This window comes from Centruroides sculpturatus, unplaced genomic scaffold (assembly GCF_000671375.1).
Source record: "Centruroides sculpturatus isolate CEXI.00-Female unplaced genomic scaffold, Cexi_2.0 scaffold798, whole genome shotgun sequence".
In the NCBI taxonomy this organism is placed as follows: domain Eukaryota; kingdom Metazoa; phylum Arthropoda; class Arachnida; order Scorpiones; family Buthidae; genus Centruroides; species Centruroides sculpturatus.
This window is the reverse complement of record NW_019384974.1, coordinates 281616-300649: the sequence shown is the minus strand read 5'-3', so window position 1 is coordinate 300649 and position 19034 is coordinate 281616. Positions and strand designations below refer to the sequence as shown.

Sequence of the window (19034 nt, the reverse complement as noted above, 5' to 3'; positions counted from 1 at the left end):
ACAGCTGGCCCAGGAAACGCGCAGCTCACCTGCTGGCGTTGCTATGCCGCCAACAGATGCAAGAATGTTCTTAGACTACTTCTGGTTAGAAAAATGGACAACGTCGATCAAAGCTACGACTCCGAGAAAGAACTAGAAATTTTAAATGCTTAATACGTCGAATTTCAATTTCTTAAAAAGCATAAAGTTTTTTTCTGTAATAATCTGGTTAATGGTTAACCGAAAGAAAATTTTTGCGAGTGTTAGAGTCACTTTTTCTTGGTCATTTCTCTCTATCACTTTCGATAAATGTATAAGTTATATGATTTTTTTTTTTGCAAGATTCTGAAAATCAAGTCAACATTTGCCCGATGATCTTTCACAAGTCATCAACGGCACATTCAAAAACTACTACATACTTCAAATGATGTTTACTTTACTGACAGAATATCAACTAGACGGGGATCTTACCAGTCGTACATGGCTAGCAATTGCGTCAACCCACACAGTAAGCAAAGTAGCATCACGCCTTCTGGAATTTGCAGCTTCCCGGCTTCTCTTCTACATCCTCTTACATGCTTCATTCGCCATCGGGGCGTCTCCATTGCCTCAAAGACATCCGAATGGGATCTACATTCAGTCGACGTAATCCCAGTAAATGGAAGTCATAGAACACCACCTACGTCCAAGTCTAGAAACAAAGATCCTTCTACCGAACTCGTTTGTATATAAGGGGCGTTCATTTCAAAGCCATTTATGAACTTCTACGCGTGTTTACAGGAACAGTTCCTAATGACTCCACTTTGCAAGACTAATTTGACAAATCTTCTAATTGTAATTATGAAGAAAGAATTAAGGCTATAAATTAATAATTTTCTCGACCATCTAAATAAGTTTATTTCAAATAAAGGAATAAAATATCTAACGACATAAGCAGATTTATCTTGCTTAAAATTGCCGATGATACAAAACTACGTCCGCTGAGAACAATTTATGTTATCATAAATAGTAAATTAGATCTTCTCTTATACCAGGCCATCAGAACAAAGTTTGATCATGCCTATAAGCAAGAAGCATAAGTTAAGTCAAACTTAAATTGCTAAAGGTCACAATAATTGGCGTAGATTAATTTTACTTACAATAAATTCATAAGAACTTCCCGAATGTCAAGTGATAAAGGAAATTGTTGAAGAATACGTGCGAACCATCTTGGCCTTGAGGTCAACATAGGTTTCTTCAGCAACTTATATAGCAACTATTCAATTACAACATACTTGGCGCTGTCGTGACAAATCAAATTTGGAAAACCAACACTCAGTCTGCCTAAAGGTACCCAACCAACTTCTCAGTTCGTACAAATAAAATATAATCGAATAAAAAAATCAACTTGGAACAGAAAACTTTCGTAAGATTTGACACTTGAAGTTTGTTTTTTGAAAGTTCTGAAAGATGACAATCGCATTAAAGTCATTCACTGAGTCTTTCCTTTTCGATCTCAACTTAATTTCTAAAAGAAACAACTGTAAACACGTTTATAATAAAGTTTAAAAACAACTTTTTCAGGTATCAAAGTTCATATTATGCATATAATTTATCTTTTCTAATAAATATAAAATTATTAAAACCTTTGCATTTTAATCCGCAATTGTTCTATTTTTTAAATGTTTGAATTTGTAAGTAATAAGAGGCCTTGTATCATTCACTAACTAAATTCAACAGCTGGCGTACTCAAACTAAAATGGAAGAGTAACTAAAATATGGAGGAAATTCTGTAATTACAATTAATGCTGTAAAATTAAAAATTTTATTCCATATCAAATTGTTTTCTACTTTTAAACAATTATCTGATAGAAAACATANAGTGAAGTCTAAGAACTAAAACTTAAATTTGATTTTTTTTATCATTTATATATACACACCTCATAGGACAATGTATGATATTGTTTAACATTTGAGAAAAAAGAACTTTCACAGCTCGTATGGAGGTCAACTGTGCTGCCAAGTTCGTTATAAGAGAAAGTAAAATGCCTACACCAGATAAAAGAGCGTAGACAGCAACATATTTCTTAATATTAGGATCCTAAAATACAGAAAATTTTAATCAATTATTTAAAAGTAAATATGCAATAATAAAATTTCTGTAAAACTAAATACAACTATTAAAATATATACAGATTTCTTACATTTTCTATCGTAGTATTTGAATACGATAATTCAGACCATTTTGATAACCAAAAGTAAATATGCAATAAATTTTGCCTTCGAGAGTTGATTTTAAAACAATTTTCAATATTTTCTACTTTTTTTTACGTTTATAATTAATTTATACAGCTGCACTTATTGTTCTTGTTGCTCAATTTGATTGAAACTAAACTAATAATTTCTTTAAGTATAAAATTTACAGTAATCGAACCAACTAATGTGGAAATGACTTCTATAAAATTCGCTGCAAATTGTATGCAAGTTTAAGCGAAAATTCTGCTAAATTTGGATACATTAACAGAGTTTAACTCATAATTAAACTGTCTTAGTAACTTAAAAATTTTTGCTATTGATAGAGTGGTTATCACGTGATTTATCCTAAGTGACATCAGAGACAAGGAAGGTCTGGTTGACACCTCGCTGAGTGTTGTCGCAGTACTCGAGATGATGCTAAAGTGGAACTGCAAACACCAGTCTTCACCTCTAGAAACTTGACACAGAATGGGATGTATGCAAACGGGCAATATCATACACGCTCATGCAAAAATAACAAGTGTAAAACCGATCAAACTCAATAGTATACGTGCTATACAATTCTGAAATTTTATTACCTACCAATAAACTAGTCGCTCATAACAGGTTCTGGTTATTCTTCTAGTTTGTTGTATATAAAACATGCAAATGATAAACTATATATCGTTTCATATGCGATGTGATATCGTAGTTTGTTCCGATCTAAGTTATGTATCTTTGCTTCAATAAAATAATTGGTAAGTTAATTATGTATAAAACGATAAATCTTGTAAAATATTAAGTTTAAACCATATTTGAAGCACTAATTGTAAGTCATAGTGTAAGTTACACAAACCACGTGCTAAATATCAACTAACTTATTCCATACCGACTCTACAATTCATTCTTTCCAAGAACAAACTAATGCCAATAAACTAAATTAAGTATACTTTACAGCAAATATTTTAATAGATAACGTGATTAAAATTAATTATTCTTAAAGTTTCGGAGGCCCCTCGCCTTCCGATAAGAAAACATAGGAGTAAGAGAGAGAGAGAGGAGAGAGGAGAGAGCAGTATCAGACGGCTTTTAATTGAAACTCGGGAGTTAAAAGCGACTAAAAGTATGCCGAAAATAAGTAAAATTCGGTATAAGATGGGTTAATTAAAGTACATAGAGCTTAGATTTAATTAAATTTAAACCTTAGCATGGGTTAATCCCATTAGTAATATAGGTTCATTAAAGATATGCTCGAATATTGTTGATGTAGGTCTATGGCGAACGTTTCTGCGAAAGGAGAATGATTGGTTGAAGACGTTGATGTTTTTCCACTTAAACGATCGACCCGGAGAAAGAAGAGTTATTATTTGCCTCTCTAATTAGGGTCCAAGTGTGAATAATGGTTTTATTGTAACCTTACTCTGCTCCCTCCCATTAGCGTGCGCTTTCCATTGCGGAATGTGTCTCTGTTAATAATGCGCACAATATTTTCAGCGGTAAATCTCAAAACTACTGCTAGAAAACTGACTATACTCTTTTTCTGATTCTTGTTTCTCCCGTCGCACCTTTCTAACAATCTTTCTGTAGGTAAGTGATTATGTAAATTTTACTAAACGATTTCCCTTTTCTTCTTATTAAAATGGTATATATCTATTGTTTTTGTATTTCGCCATTGTTCGCTTCGAAATATTATTATTTTTTCTTAAACTTTTTACGGCCTATCGAGTTTGTTATTAACCAATAATTTAGATCCAAAATTAGTGTCTGTAGAGTTTTTCAATGGTAATGATCCCGAGGGTTAACATTCTTAACGGGCTTTGAATGCAATATACATTGTAAACTGAGCTAATTACTATTCTTTCTTTTGTACTTTGTTACACGAATTTAAGTATTTCCAACGTATACAATGCGTAATTTAATAATTGAAAGATATCCTAATTGTAATTTGATTTATTATATTTTAAAAATGCCATTAAAAAGTCGTTGTAAACATGCGACGTTACAACCTACACACGACCGATTTACAGATATATTTTCTATATTTTAGTTATTAATATTAAAAATTCAATAAAATTTTAAATTAATATAAAAATCTGTAAAATATGAAATATATATATATATATTTTATATTTATAAATTATAAAATAATAAAAGAGAAAAAACCACGCTATATCCTAATTTAACATTTGGTCGAAAAAAAGAAAAAAAATGATTCATGAAATTTTAAGCAATTTCTGATATTTTTTTTATATATAAATTTTGAATGGTCTAAATTCAATGTTGAAAGTAAATTAAGAATTAATGTTCGATCTCCATGAGTGAAAGCAGCTTGTTTACGCAGGGTTAGGATCAGCTTTGTATCGGAGAACAAAAGTTGGGGATAGCTCCCACAGGATGCTATAAATATTATAACAAAGGCACGGGGGAAGAACAGGTCACGTGGCAGTCCCCTTCTTTTTTGCACCCTTTGTGACATTTCAAAGCTTCTCCCAATTCTATCTAGCGCCGTTTCAAATAATCGACCCTGTCAAATAAGGGCGCTTCCTAATATGAGCCTATTGCACTTGGATGGATGCATTTGCCTTATTTTTAATCTGTTTAAAGCGTTCTTCTAAAACAAAAATTTGCTAAGAGGGGGAAAAAATCAAAATTTAAATAATTTACATTTGTATCAAACAAAAAAATTTTAATTTAAATAATTTATTTAATTCGCCATCAAAATTCAAATTACGACGATCAAAGAAGCTTATATTTTTAAAAAAATAGGCCTATAAGAGTTAAAATACAAATAAATTCTCAAGTTAAAAATCACTATATTTATATCTAGGCCTATAACTTTTTTTGGATTTATTTGAATGTTAATAGAAGAACATTTTTAAAACTATTTTTATATAATTTGCGTGTTTAAAAAATAAAAAAAATCGAATTTTTATGGCGTTAAAAATGACAATAATACCTAATAGAAATGTAACACGTTTGCGGAATTTTAACTGACCGAGAAATTGGATAATGTTTTCATTAATTACAATACTCATTCTGAAGTGATACATATTCAATTAACCATTTCATCTTCCATTAAACTAAGTTTTAAATCCTCAAAACTCAGTAAGAGTAAAACTGTTTTAGCAAAAATTTAATAGAGAACGATTCGGAAACTAATCCGAAGTTATCGATCGAATCTGCTACAAATAAATGAAAATCGAATAAGAAAAAAAAATTTAATAAATACGAGAAATTCGAGTTTATAAAGCGAACCTTGCGACTTTCGACCCGAAATATCTTATTATTAAGTCTAATTATTTACCTAGCAGGATAGCTTCGGTTAACAGAACCTCGCCTAAAGCCCCATGAAATATTTATTCTCTGATGAACGACTACACTCAAGTCTCCATTCTAATTAAATCCCTGTTTTTTTCCCTCTAACTCTCCTATTCTACTTATTTTCTCTCCGGTATTATGCGTTTTAAATTCCTTTTCGCACATTTTCCATGCGAATAATTGAGAACCGAGTGATAAATGCCATCTTCGGGCCTTCATCTTCATCTCCTAACAACCTCGTCAGTGTATCAGATTTATGTAATTCTTTAAATAAAAAAAAAAACATTAACAAGAATGTCTCGACTCTATTTTATAATTCAACAAGCAGAATAAACTTTCTCTTATTTTATTAGTTAATGATAGAATAACACGATAATCATCTCTCAACTTGGCGCATTCTAACCTATATAACAAAACACTGATAGTTTCAACGAGGTCAGTATTGATTACTTTTCATATTATAGATAAATCAAAATTGATTTTCGATAATAGAGTAACATAATATGCTAGGCAAAAAATGCTATTTCAACAAAATATTTACAGTTCATTATACATCATCTCTACGGTTAAAGAAGGGAGAATTGCAATGAAGAAAATAATGTTGACAAATATCTAATGGGCATTAATATTTACGATATATTGTCCAAAGTAATAAAGATAGTAAACAGTAAAATAGCAGGTTCTATATAGAAAATTATTCACTTCGGTTCCTCTCCTGAGAGCTGTATAATACCTAAGTTTTGGAAACTAAACTATCATGTCGAACTTTCCCTCTTCTGTTGTGAATGTGTGTGTGTGTGTGTGTGTGTGTGTGTGTGTGGTATATCTCTAAAATCTTCATTGCCTTTTGTAGATTAAAGCTAACGTCATTGTAAACTGTTCTTTCTGCTGATCGTAAAATGCCCCTTTAATTAAATAAGATAACTAGGCTATTTTCCAAATTAATCTATAGAAGAATGAATCTGTTCGAAACTTATTAAACTTTTTTAGCTGNTTCTAACATAACTGATATTCAACAGAATGTGACAGGTACTCGATAGTATTCCGAAAAATGAATTCTAGGCCTGAGTACTTTGATGGCGATGGTAGCAGCTAGTGTACAGTTTTTAAACGTGCCACACCTTATATTTCTATTTCCAACTCATCTTTGTTTTCACCCTTACGTCGGGAACCTCAAGTCTCGACGTATTGTAGAAGAGAGAAAGTCTATATTGATTAGTAAAATATTGTAGCGGCCGTTTACAAATACGAGGTACAGTACAACTGTATAAATTAGTTGTTTTATCATATTTATTTTATTATCATCATTCCCCCAAAAATTTAAGGGACCCAAAAATACAATTTTACATACCGTATATTAGAGAATTGTCTGTCGTTGTAGTATTCCTCGTCTTTTCTAATTTTATTTCTAGTATATCTGGATAGTCCTCTCACTTCCGTTAGTATTCTTGTACGTTGATCTCCCGAAATAAAATTCTTGTTTAATTGTTTAAGTAGATCTACAGTATATCAAAATCGCCGATAATAAATAATTTGAGGTTCCTTAGTTTGGTAATATTGAAATGAATTATAAAATTTAATAGATAAATATATAATGAAAAAAACAAAACTTAGTCTAAGCCAAGCTCAGACATCAGCAAATGAAAAGTTCAGCAGTAGATTTTGCATTTGACACCATGCATTATTAACAGCTGTATATTAGGCGCAATGCATTAACATAATAACGATTATGGACGGATCTATTTTCTAAATTTAGTTTACACTCTGAAAATTTAAAGAATAGAGTTTTTTAATTTTCCAAAAAATAATTATCCAAGAGTTTCTCTACCAATTAATGTAATAAATTTTACTTAGTTTTAGCAAAGTTATATCCCAGGTTTCTAGCCTTTCACAGTTTATAGAACGCATGCAGAAGCCAGGATTAAAGCTGTAAGTGGAAGACACGCAGTTTTAAGTCGATATGTAATATGCTAACTATTGTTGTTTAGTTTGATTAGATTGTGGCACGTGACTGCTAGTAGATGGTCAATAAAAGAGTAATTAAAAGTGAAGGCGATACAGGTTACGAAGAATATAAGCTGTGACGGTTAGCGAGTATAGAAAGTGAACGTGTTCAACGAAAAATATATAAGGTATTGTTTACGAAAAGGAGCAATTTTGGTGACAGAGCACCACAGTCCATCAAATAACCAAAAAGTAGCTGGATTTTTTGACGCAGATGACTCTATCATGCTCGACAAGCAACTGTGTTGTTGCAGCCAGTCTGGTATATGTGCCAGTTGAAAGGCAGACCAGACTCTGTAACCCAACGCCGGCAAAGCAACAATAGATCGGACGACTCCTGCTTGTTACCTGTCCAAGCAGGAGGCACGCGGTAGGGGGTCGAGGAATGCTGCCCGAGGAACAGTGAGGCAAGTCGAGGGCAGAAGTTGGTGTTTCGGGCCAGAACGTTCCCACCGTCTCCCTCACTACCTACATATCGGCGAGTACGAGTTAAGGGTAAGCAGTTTCAAACAAGGTATGACTGCTAAGGTCATGGAAAACAAGATGGCGTATGGACACCGAGTTCTGTTTGTGTAGCGGATGAAAACAAAGACAGACACTTTCGTAATAGTCGCAAAGAATTTGCTGTTTATTTTCGTGTTAATGTCACTATAGCAATATGATACAACGTTAGCACAGAACTACAGTCATTAGAATATCATTTTTTTTTAAATTTTTTTACAGAGTTTTGGTTGCTGTCTTCACCTTGTTCTCGAGATACCTGTACAATACGTAAATCTTTGATGTTTACTTAACTGGCTTGAACTTTTTAGTTTGATAGTTCAACCACTGATTGGCTATTTGATTCATATTTACGTTAACGACGTTTCTTTTCTGCGTGTGTGAATTTTCTGTTTACTCTAAGCACACAAAGGTACCAGATCTAAACCTGTCGGTCAGTCTGACAGTAGTGATAGTTAAGCCTAACTGTGTAGTTTCTACGAATTTTTTTTTTTGTGGTTGGTTCTTAAATGACGTAGACGTGGTACAAATGACGCAACGACACAACTACTGCAAGATGGGCAATGGAGGGGAAATTAAACTGATGGGCTACTGACGGGGGAAGAAGAAATCACACCCCCTCTAAGGAGAGTCCTAAAGTACGTTATACACAGTGCCGACAAGAACAAGAGAGATCTATATACAAAGTGAAATTGGGGTGTTCCTTAGAGGGGGTCGGGATTGGGACTACAGCGAGGGATTGCTTGGCACCCCGGAGACTGGCTCCGCCGGTATTTTATCGGTATGTGTGACATTAATAAAAAATACCGTATTATCGTCGTTAGGCCTAACCGCTCGTACATGAGGCCTAACCGTCCCTCGTAACCCACACACGCTGCTTACATCTCTACAACTATTCCAGCTACATTATCCCGGCCCTCAAAGTGATAGTTAACACTAGTTTGTGGCATGTCTAACATTGAACCCTGATAGTTGAACTGTGACCGTAGCTCCAGCTTAGACCAAACTAAGCCTAATTGTTTACCTCCCGATTATTTGAACGCCCCATGCCGACGTCTAAGCGGTAGAAATAAGCCTACCTTCCTCCCGGCCTGAGACTAGCTACCTCGGCCGCATGTTTACTTGCTTCTTGGTGCTAGGCCTAAAGCCTGGGGCGAAAAAACTGTCCGCAGTCTGAATGCTCTCCAACTAGCGACACGATAGAAGTAGGTGAAATAATAATTGGCACAAATAAACATCTCACCTGTATCAATTGGAAACTATGTACAACGTACACCTTGTGGCTTGAGGTGGGGATTGTGCACACACAAAACACTTCGTCCCAGCACGGGGCAGTTCCTGGGAGGGCAGTCTGTGAGCGTCCGAAAGTCACACACTCACATTCACGCATTCAATCACAAAGTCCAAGTGTCCAGTGATGGTCAGTGAGCTGTAAGTGACTGGCCGACACTGTGGATGGGCAGGCTAGAGGTATGAGGCGGCGGAGACTGCAACATTGGAGGACTGTGCGAATGAGCATGCAGGTGACCAGGACTGCCGCCATGACCCAACATCATCTCCCCGCCGTTTCCCGGAGTCGGTCCGTTTCCTTGTAGCTGGCTGGCCGGTGGGGTCATGCGTTTTTCCTTTTGTCGTCGGTTGCAAAACCAAACCCGCACAACTTCCTTTTCAAGTTGGAGACTGTCCGCTAGATTTGCGATCTCCTGAGCTGATGGCTTCGGCTGTTTGTGAAAGTGACTTTCTAGGGCCCCTTTCACAGACACCTCGATGCTTGTCCTTTTCTTCCTCTTCCTGCCCTGGGCTGCGATCTTGTCAATGCTTGTTGGCGATCCTGTTGTGCTATCTGCTTCTTCTAACCACTTTGCTAGTAACGGTTTCAATTTGCACATATTTTTGAAGCTGAGTTGAAGCGCTTCGAACCTGCAGATTGTAGTTTGGCTAAACACATTACCATATAGGGTTCCGAGAGCCAGTCCTACATCGGCTTGAGTGAACCCAAGCTTTATCCGTCTCTGTTTGAATTGTTTGGCAAATTGTTCCAAATCGTCAGAACTGGGTGCTTCTTCTTCACCACTTTCGGGGTGCCTTGGGTCCAGACCTCTCGGATGCACTGAATCGTGCTGATGATGATGGGGGTGGTGCTGATGGTGATGATGGTGATGTTGCTGCTGGGCCTGCTCGTGTGGTGGAACTTCTCTCATGGCAGGATGGATTTGAGGTCCCCCTCCATGGGCTAACATCCCATTCATGCCATAGGCAGGGTGCTGTAGAGGCGACGACCCGTTGGCTGGGGGTGGCATACCACCCATATGTGAAGAGGCTAGAGAGGAGTGGTGCCAGGGGTGGGAGGCCGCCATGTGTTGAGGCGGACGGTGATGAAGGGCACCGGGATGGAGTTCGGCACCCGTATGAGGCGGTGGTTTGATATCTTGCGAATGGAGACTTGGCGGTGGCATTCCAGATGACCAGGACCCGGGATCTGTGTGCGAAGGTATGCTCACCCATTGCGGATGAGGACCGAGTGCATGGCCGTTCGGTCCCTGGTGTTGCGGCGGTACATACTTCATCTCTAGTGGCTCGCGACCGTAGCCGGCCTGCGAGGTGGCGACCTGCATGTCTGCAGCGTGTGCGCTCGTCAGTGAGGACACGCTAGTTGTGGCGATATACGGATTGGACGTGCTGGTAGCCATGCTGCGGCAGACATGGGCGCCGCTTCGATCTGACTTGCAAAACGACTGGCGCTCCTATGCGCTCTGCATTGCTGCCGATCCAGCCTCGCTTTAGACCACGGCCATCGCTGCTATGATGGATCGGGCTGTGTCTAAGTTTCCTATTGGTTGATCGCACGATAACAGACAGTAGACTCCAACCTATCAGAAGGAAAGTGGTTCCATGCGACTTCTCCATTGGCAGAGAGTAATGTGGGAATGGAATCAGAGAACGCGTGGTGAGGCTGACCCGCTGCGGTACACTAGCGCCGCCGCCACACGTGCAGGCGGAGTTGGAGAAGGGAGGCGGGAGACAAGACTGCAGAGATTGATGTAGACAACGTGCTTGGGGTCTAGCCCAGCACTACATTCACTCCAGCTCTTAAAGTTTTGGCTGTCTCGACATGGCGGATGTGTTTACAAATATCAGCTGACGGTTTCTGCTAACTGAATTAAAATATCTAGAGATTTAGTCACGTTTTCGAAATTTTTAGTTTTTTCGAACTGTGAAAATAAATTTTGCCATTTTGATGACTTGGATAAGAACGAACCTTAGATGCCAATTCAGAGGGTAAGGCACAGTTTTGTAACTATAAATGTACTTATTATTGAAAAGGTTAATAAAATGCAGAAAGAAGAAATTAATATTCAATAATTAGTTGTGGTAAACGGATGTTAGGAGGGTGGTAGAGGGACCGAACTAGAAAAAGCTTTGTCGTTTTTTAACAGCGAGTCGGACCAGGGAGCCCCGCTGCTAGATGACCCAAGCTCCCTGCAGCTGTCCGGCAGTTTGTAAAACCGCTTACCGATAAATCTGGGCCAACATCGAAGCTGCAATACACAAAAACACAATGAAACGTACTAAAACAAAAAAATAATAAATAAATAAAAAATATGAATCGGTTAGTGACACCTGTCAACTGCCTTCTCGATATTTATTTTCTAATTTAGAAAAAAAAAAACTACATATTGCGTGAAAGACAAATATTGTATTATCAATCAATACTACTACAAATTTTTATCACGAAACTTAATCCGTATTATAAAAAATAGAGAAAATTCTATTAAATTTAACTAAAAATTAAACATAGACTAATTTATGAAAACACTTCCTATGTTTTACCTTATAGACTAACTCCCCGTACATGACGTAACACACTTTGCTTCTCGTGTGATAATTGTCAGGACCTTGATAATTAACAAAAATTGTTAATAATTGTCTAAATCATAGCCTATTAAGACAATGATCGGTTTATAACTTTTTTTTTATATTTTAACAATGTCCGTTGCAATAGCCTTATCACACGAAGCCTGAAGGCATAATAGTAACTCGATAGCTGGTCTAACCACGTATAGACTATATAATTTTTTTTATTTTATTATTTTTTGCAGTTCCGATTGTTCATTCTGCCTAAGCTTGTTTTCTATTTAGAAAGAGATTGTTTCAATTGGAAAATTTTGTAAGTCGCCTAAAGCAAAAGAAAATGTAGAATCCAATGTCGGAATTAATTTTAATTAAAAACACGCTACAGATAATTCCCTCTACGCCGGAATTATCCCGATTATACTATTTAAAAAATCGATATGACGTAGGAGATTAAGTTAGCCTGTAGGCCCGTACCAATCTGTTAAGTTGGCTAGGCGCCCTAATCCACGGATTACAGCCACCGGTATCCATCTAATAAACATTAATGAGACTACCAATTTCATCTTCACCAAAAGTAACAGACGTTTAATAGGAGCCTTATATATAGAAGCGGCCTAGATATCGGAGAGGATAGCTCCCCAGTGTCTTTCCGAGCGCCCAAAGAAAGATTTATGAGGCAAAACGCTGACAGCCCTTCGATGATCACGTGATGTACTGCACGTGCTCGTCACGTGTCCCTCTACATTTTCACTTTTCGTTTTATCTTCTCACTTTCGAAATCCTCCTCCTGGTACCTTTGGGAAAGTCTCTTCGGTATCACTTGCTTTCACATATATATATATTTATATATACTTTATCTTTATATATATATATAATGTATATATGTATTTAAGAAGAGTAACAAGTAGACGTTTACCACCTTTCCAATTATCGTTTACAGTTTGTCATCGTGAAACACCTGAGACAGGTGTACTAAAATTTTTGCAAACTTTTAAGTCCACAGGTGTTTGGCAAAGTTGCTATAACGTTGAGCTTTTACTGCTGATCAACAACGTCTATTCCGCCACCTAGTGTATGATTGTGGAACTATAGCAACTTCCAACAGCAAATTTCGATTAAAAAATAAAAGAAGAAAAAAGTGACTATTTTATTACAATTATTATATTAAAATATAAACCTACTGGAACGAATGTCCGGCGACGAGTTTCTCGTTCGATGACGCAACGCGTGGACACGAAAGTTTATTATTAGAAAATATTGAATTTCCAATTCCATTAATTCCCAGTAAACACATTTTATGCTAAATGTTAAGTGTCTAAAATATTTAAATGTTCAGTACAGTATAAAAAAAAGAGAAAAATTTTGACATAATTCTCTTTTGTGGAAACAGTGTACAATTTAATTACAAGAGTTTAATAATTCAATCTTTCAATGCAAACAATTATATTACAACATAAAAAATTTATAATCATTTTTTCATTCTATGCAATTTGTGACCAAACATGCTTTATGAATAGATTTAAATAATAAATTTGTTGTTGTTATGACTCCTTTTAATCATGTCATTTAAAATATGACTCACTGTATGCATAATTTCTTGATTACAGATTTCAGTCTAATACATAATAAAACAGAAATCTTTTATTACACATTAGACTGGAAAACTTTTGAAATAACAACACTTTAAAATATTTAGTATGTCACCAAGTTAATTACCGTTAACTGAAATTATCTGTTTACTCANATTTCGATTAAAAAATAAAAGAAGAAAAAAGTGACTATTTTATTACAATTATTATATTAAAATATAAACCATAATACGTTTTTTTTTATTTTCTTCAACTAAAAAAAATTCTGCTAATTTTTTCGTTATTATTTTATTAAATTGACCATCCAGGGTGATGTTCTCTAGCGATTTACAGTGAGCTTTTTTTTACATTTTTTTTAAAATACAAATTATGGATAGGAATTCTGTAAGGGATTTACTTTTAAAATTGTAAACAAATATTCACAGTAGTGGGAATTTTTTTTTTGCAAGGAAACGTGGCAAAAAAAGGCAATTTGATGAATAACAGAGATGTTAGTGTTTGTAAGAAATTAATGACGCCTAGAATAAAACACTCCATCGTTGTGGAGTGCCAAGCTACAGGAAATTACATTACACACTCGAGAATGGTACTAACTAGAGTGGAAGGAGAAGCACCGAGGAAAAAAAAAGGAGAATGATTCTATTTCTCACCCAGTGACGTCATAAACAGACAATTGAACTGATTGGAGGAGATTTTCATGGCAGAACTTGCTATTCTTCAATATCCCCCTTTCTAATGTCCTATATAATAAGCGAAAAATTATCTTTGTCTCAAAAATAATTTTTACAACCTTTCGACTCTATTACAGATCACTTATAATAAAACATTTTCCACAGAGTAACTTATAGAAATAGTATATTTACAGTATATCTGTCTTAAATTATAATAGTTAGAATCATTTAGATTAGTTTACAGAGAAATGTCTTTTGGTATAGTAAAGGCTAAGTCAAAGAAGTGGTAATTATTTAAAAGGAAGTAAAATAAATCATAACAGCAGCAAAATTAAACGTTTTGTTTGCATAAGTAAGCAATAAAATACAGGAAAAAAGCGTTTCAATTAAATTTACTGGAATAATAATAAATATGGTGTAGCTTTGAATATTGGAAATATATGCATGTTTATATAGAAAAAAAGAATATAGGTGTATGTGATAGTTGTATGTAAAATAGTTCTCCTTTTTGTGTACGACGATGTGTAGAACGCATATGGGAGTTACGTTTATTTCTATTGAGAGGCCATTTAAAATTTAAATCGAAAAGAATTCCCTTGCTGTTTAGAATTTAAAATGGTTTCCAAGTTGTGAAGTTGATCTTTCATTCGTTGTATTGGGTGCTCAATATATTGCCGATAGGAGCAAGATGCATGGAAGAAGAGAATTTTCACTTTCATACAAATAAAAAATTTACTTCTCTTTATATTGTGATTTTTTCGACTTTCTCTCCACCAAATTTTTGATGGGTCTAGCCGAATATACGTAAAATTACTTTTTAACGTCTGTGTATAGGTTCTTTATATAACTTTAATTTTATAATTTACTAAATAGCGTTAATAAGCTTATTATAAACTTATATTTCTACCTATTTTTATAGTCTCGATGGAGAATTTTGAACGGGGGAAACGAAGCGTCTCCGATTTGTGCAAAATTTCAAGATTACATGGTAAGAAATTTATTTAATTTTCGTCTTTCGTTCAATAAAACCCTTCTAATTTAAATTCTACGAATGTCTTAATGATTTGTAATGTTTGAAATCGACTTTTTAAAATTAATAATCGAATATAATTTATGATAAACTATAATTAAGCTGATTTTTCTTATTTTTAAAGAGAATTTAATCAATATTATACTGTAGGAAAGGTTAAAGATAAATTGTTATCTATGTTAAACTTTCTTGGAATAAGAAGCAAAAATAATCAATTTTAACTAAAAATTGCCCAACAGTTTATTAAACCTTGATCGTAACAGACGTTACGTTAAATAATAATATGAGAAATCCTGTTTTATAGCCTAAATTCAAGTTTTAATAGTTTTATGATAATTTTCTGCGTAGAATTGTATTCATACGTTATTGACCCGTAGATCCCATTTTAAATGTATTTATTACAAATTTCGAAGCAAATCCGTTAAGGTGTAATACAAAACATTATAGGAATATTTGCTTGTTTTTTTCGTAACGAGGATAATGTCCCTATTCAAACTCGTGACGAAAACAATTAAAACGAAAATATGAGGAAAATTTTTCTGAGGGGAGTCAATTAAATTAAATGCCCCCTAGTGTCAGGATACAGAACTACGAGGAACAGGATGTTTTAGTACAAAACGAGTTTTACGGACGTCGTGTGTTTTGTAAAGGGAAATGCAGAAATAGGGGTCAGTGCTGTAATTTTAGGGTCACGGCCTGGCAGGGGTCCGATCCCAGCGACCTCTCACATGGCCGACAGGTGGTCCATGTGTAGCAGGTGCAAAAACGAGTGATAAGCGGCCTCTTCCTTTCTTCCTCATGTAGCCTACTTGTAATTTTCAAACCATATTATTTAATGTTTGATGTCTTCTTTATGACCGTAACCTCTTCTAAGAACTAATTTATAATAATGTACACTATGGTTTACACATGTAAACTTATTATAATACAAAATGCCATGGCACACACTCCCGTTTGGGCCCTAACCATAGCTGGATCAGCCTAGTAGTTAATAAAATATATTACTCCACTGTTGGCTTAAGGACCCTCATCACATGTCTTCCCTATGAAGCTTATATTTCTTATTAATCCCCCTAAATTTATATCTAGAAAGTTCGTTTTTGAGCATCTAGAAATTCCAAAAACAGTTACTTAACACCATCTAATATAAAAATATAATAATATAGAAGCGTATTAGAATTTGTATCGAAAACCGTTGAAAAAACGATGGGCTCTTACATAAAATTATCATGGCTATTTGCGACCTTCGAGGCCTTCACTTCATCCCACTTGGAGAAATACTGATGCAGATAGCATAATGAATTAAACATGTTCATTTTACAAACAGGCTATAAGCCCAATGAATTGGAGATGAATATTTTTGGATACCTCATTATTAAATCATAAAGCAGTTTTCTCGAATAAAGTGAATGATTTTATACGTTAAAAAGACAGATATAGTAATGGCGTTATGTGTTCAACGTTCTGAATTAGTTCAATCGAGAAGTAATTATATATATATTTTTTTAAATTTTAAACTTGTAAAAGCACTCGAGCATCATCGTCATTATAATAATGTTCGTTTACAATTTATAGTGATACAACAGGGGATTAGTATTTCTTAGAAACAGATAAAATCTTCGGCACGTAGACAAGATAGGATTTTAAATATATAAATTAATTTTTTATAGCTTAAGAAAGTAATCTTAAAATCAAATAAATATATATAAGTTTAGAATATTTATAAAGTTACCAATGCATTAGATGGAGTCGTAGTTTTTGAAGCTAGAGATTAATTTAGTCGAATAATTTGTTCATTGTTAACAAAAGTGGCTTTTGTAAATTTAGAGTGAAAGTTTTCCGTTTACAGATGACATTGTTAAGTTTAAGTTTAGATAAAATACAGGAACTTTAAAATAAAATAAATTTTAAGAGGAACGAACATGGAGTTCGTGGGTTTAGGTTATGAACGGTGTCATACGCCTTCATTTATTATAGTGCTAATGAAGCATCTGCCTTTGAGATGGGTTTACATCTCCGCTAAGAAGCATAAGACCAGTTTTCTTGACAATGAAGTCTACTGATTTGGCGGACTCATCCGTCATTCTGCTACACTCGCCATTTCCATCTATTTCCCTTCAACTATGCTACTAAATATGTAGCAGACGAACACAGACGCGTCAGATGGCTTCAGTGACTGAGCTTCTGGCCCTCGGAATGCAGCTCTAACGCCGAGGAGAAAGTCTCAAGCGAAGTGCATACGGTTATTTTGCCTAGATTTTCTGCAACTGCTAATGTTCTAGTGAGTATTGTTTGGATATCCGAAGCGAATAGGTTATTTCTATCGTTTCCTCTTTATTGATTTAGTTGGGGTAAACAACTGCCTATTTGTTTATTTATAGCTGTGGCTTGGTATTTCGCTTCTCTTGTTAACGTTCAAGTTCTCTAACCATCATATAAATCGTCGCTTCTCGGTATGGTTCCGTAGAAATCAAACGGATTAAGGGTGCCTTGTTAGTTGCCGTTCTTATTGAAGTATTTAAGATCCTGTACATTCCTTACAAAGGCCTCAACTTTTCGCCTTTCTTTAGTTTAGAAAGGATGCTTTTGTTATTCAGTCTCACAAATAAAACTCCCATACAAAAACCCGAGTGTTTGAACTTATCTTGGCTGAGTAATTCATTACACTGTTCTCAGGATTTGAATTTTTCTCGAGTGACTGTTAGCATAAAAATCCTTATTAAATTATTTTTTTTTTATTGTTTTAAATATAAATTGTTATATTTGAGTTCTTATTCCGTATAAATATTTTTATATAAAATCACTATTATTGAAAATAGGCCACAATAATTAAATTGCAGCTTGAGCATTTAATAAGACATTGCACGTTCGTATCCTTACTTTAAGAGTATATGCGAGATTTCTGACATTATCGAACTATCAACGAGCCGAAAAATGATAAAAGTCGCTTAAAAAACTTATTTTAAATTAGTTCTACCGGTCATTCCTCCAAACTGATGCGTATAAAAGTTCGTAAAAGTTGCTTACTACAGGCCTATCATATTAGAAAATCGAATGTAATCAGTTAAGCTGAGAAGACTACTGAACAGACGGTAACCAATAGAAAGCAATAAAATTTTCATTGGCCTTATCAGTAGTCTACAATCTCGGCTTAAGCCTTACGCATTAGAAAAAAATATATGTAGGCTTTATAGGCTCTTAAAATATAACTTAGCTAAATACATACTTAAATACTGATTACTTATCACAATTTGGCGTAAACTCCCAACTGAAGATGATAAAAAAAAGGGTGTTTAGAATCATAGTGGAATTTATTTAGATAAGCCTGAGAAGATGTTGTTTTTTGTATGCCGAATTTTAGAAAAATTTTAAAAATCCATCATACTGAACTATTGAAAAAAACAGATTACGACTTGTGTAACTCTGACCAAAAAACGGATGGAGATAGAGTTAGTTGTCCAGAGTTAAGCTTATATTGACGCCATTCAGTCGTGAATCTACAGTACGTTTACAGACGACTTTACAAGTAGTCTCCAGATCTTGCGAAATAAAGTGCAATCTTGTCGCCCAAACCATTCAACCGAACACCTCTTTCCTAGTTGACTTAAATCTCATGAAATTCGATGACTGACGTTAGAAAAGAAAGGTATTGTTATGTTATTATCCAGGCTTGGTAGTCCATGTTGAGAATTCTGTTACATTTGTCCTGATATTTGGAATCAAATATAAATCAGCAACTTGGAAAATGCGCTCAATATGAAGCTTGATTTCATATTGGAAAAATTCCCTCTTTATAAAGAAAAATAAAAATATATATTAATCGCTTAAAACTGAAAATAATTTAAAGTTATAATAAAAAATTTTTTTCTTATA

General features: G+C 34.7%; 1 protein-coding gene and 1 long non-coding RNA gene across 2 annotated transcripts in view; both read right to left on the bottom strand.

Annotated features, from left to right (window-relative positions):
• Positions 1 to 19034, bottom strand: part of LOC111632655 — a 61447-nt gene that overhangs the window by 33712 nt on the left and 8701 nt on the right. The window lies entirely within an intron of this gene.
• Positions 8120 to 11289, bottom strand: LOC111632654 (POU domain, class 3, transcription factor 4-like). The gene has a single exon (XM_023377148.1). The coding sequence runs from the start codon at positions 10704 to 10706 to the stop codon at positions 9438 to 9440; it is 1269 nt and encodes a 422-aa protein (XP_023232916.1). The 5' UTR covers positions 10707 to 11289; the 3' UTR covers positions 8120 to 9437.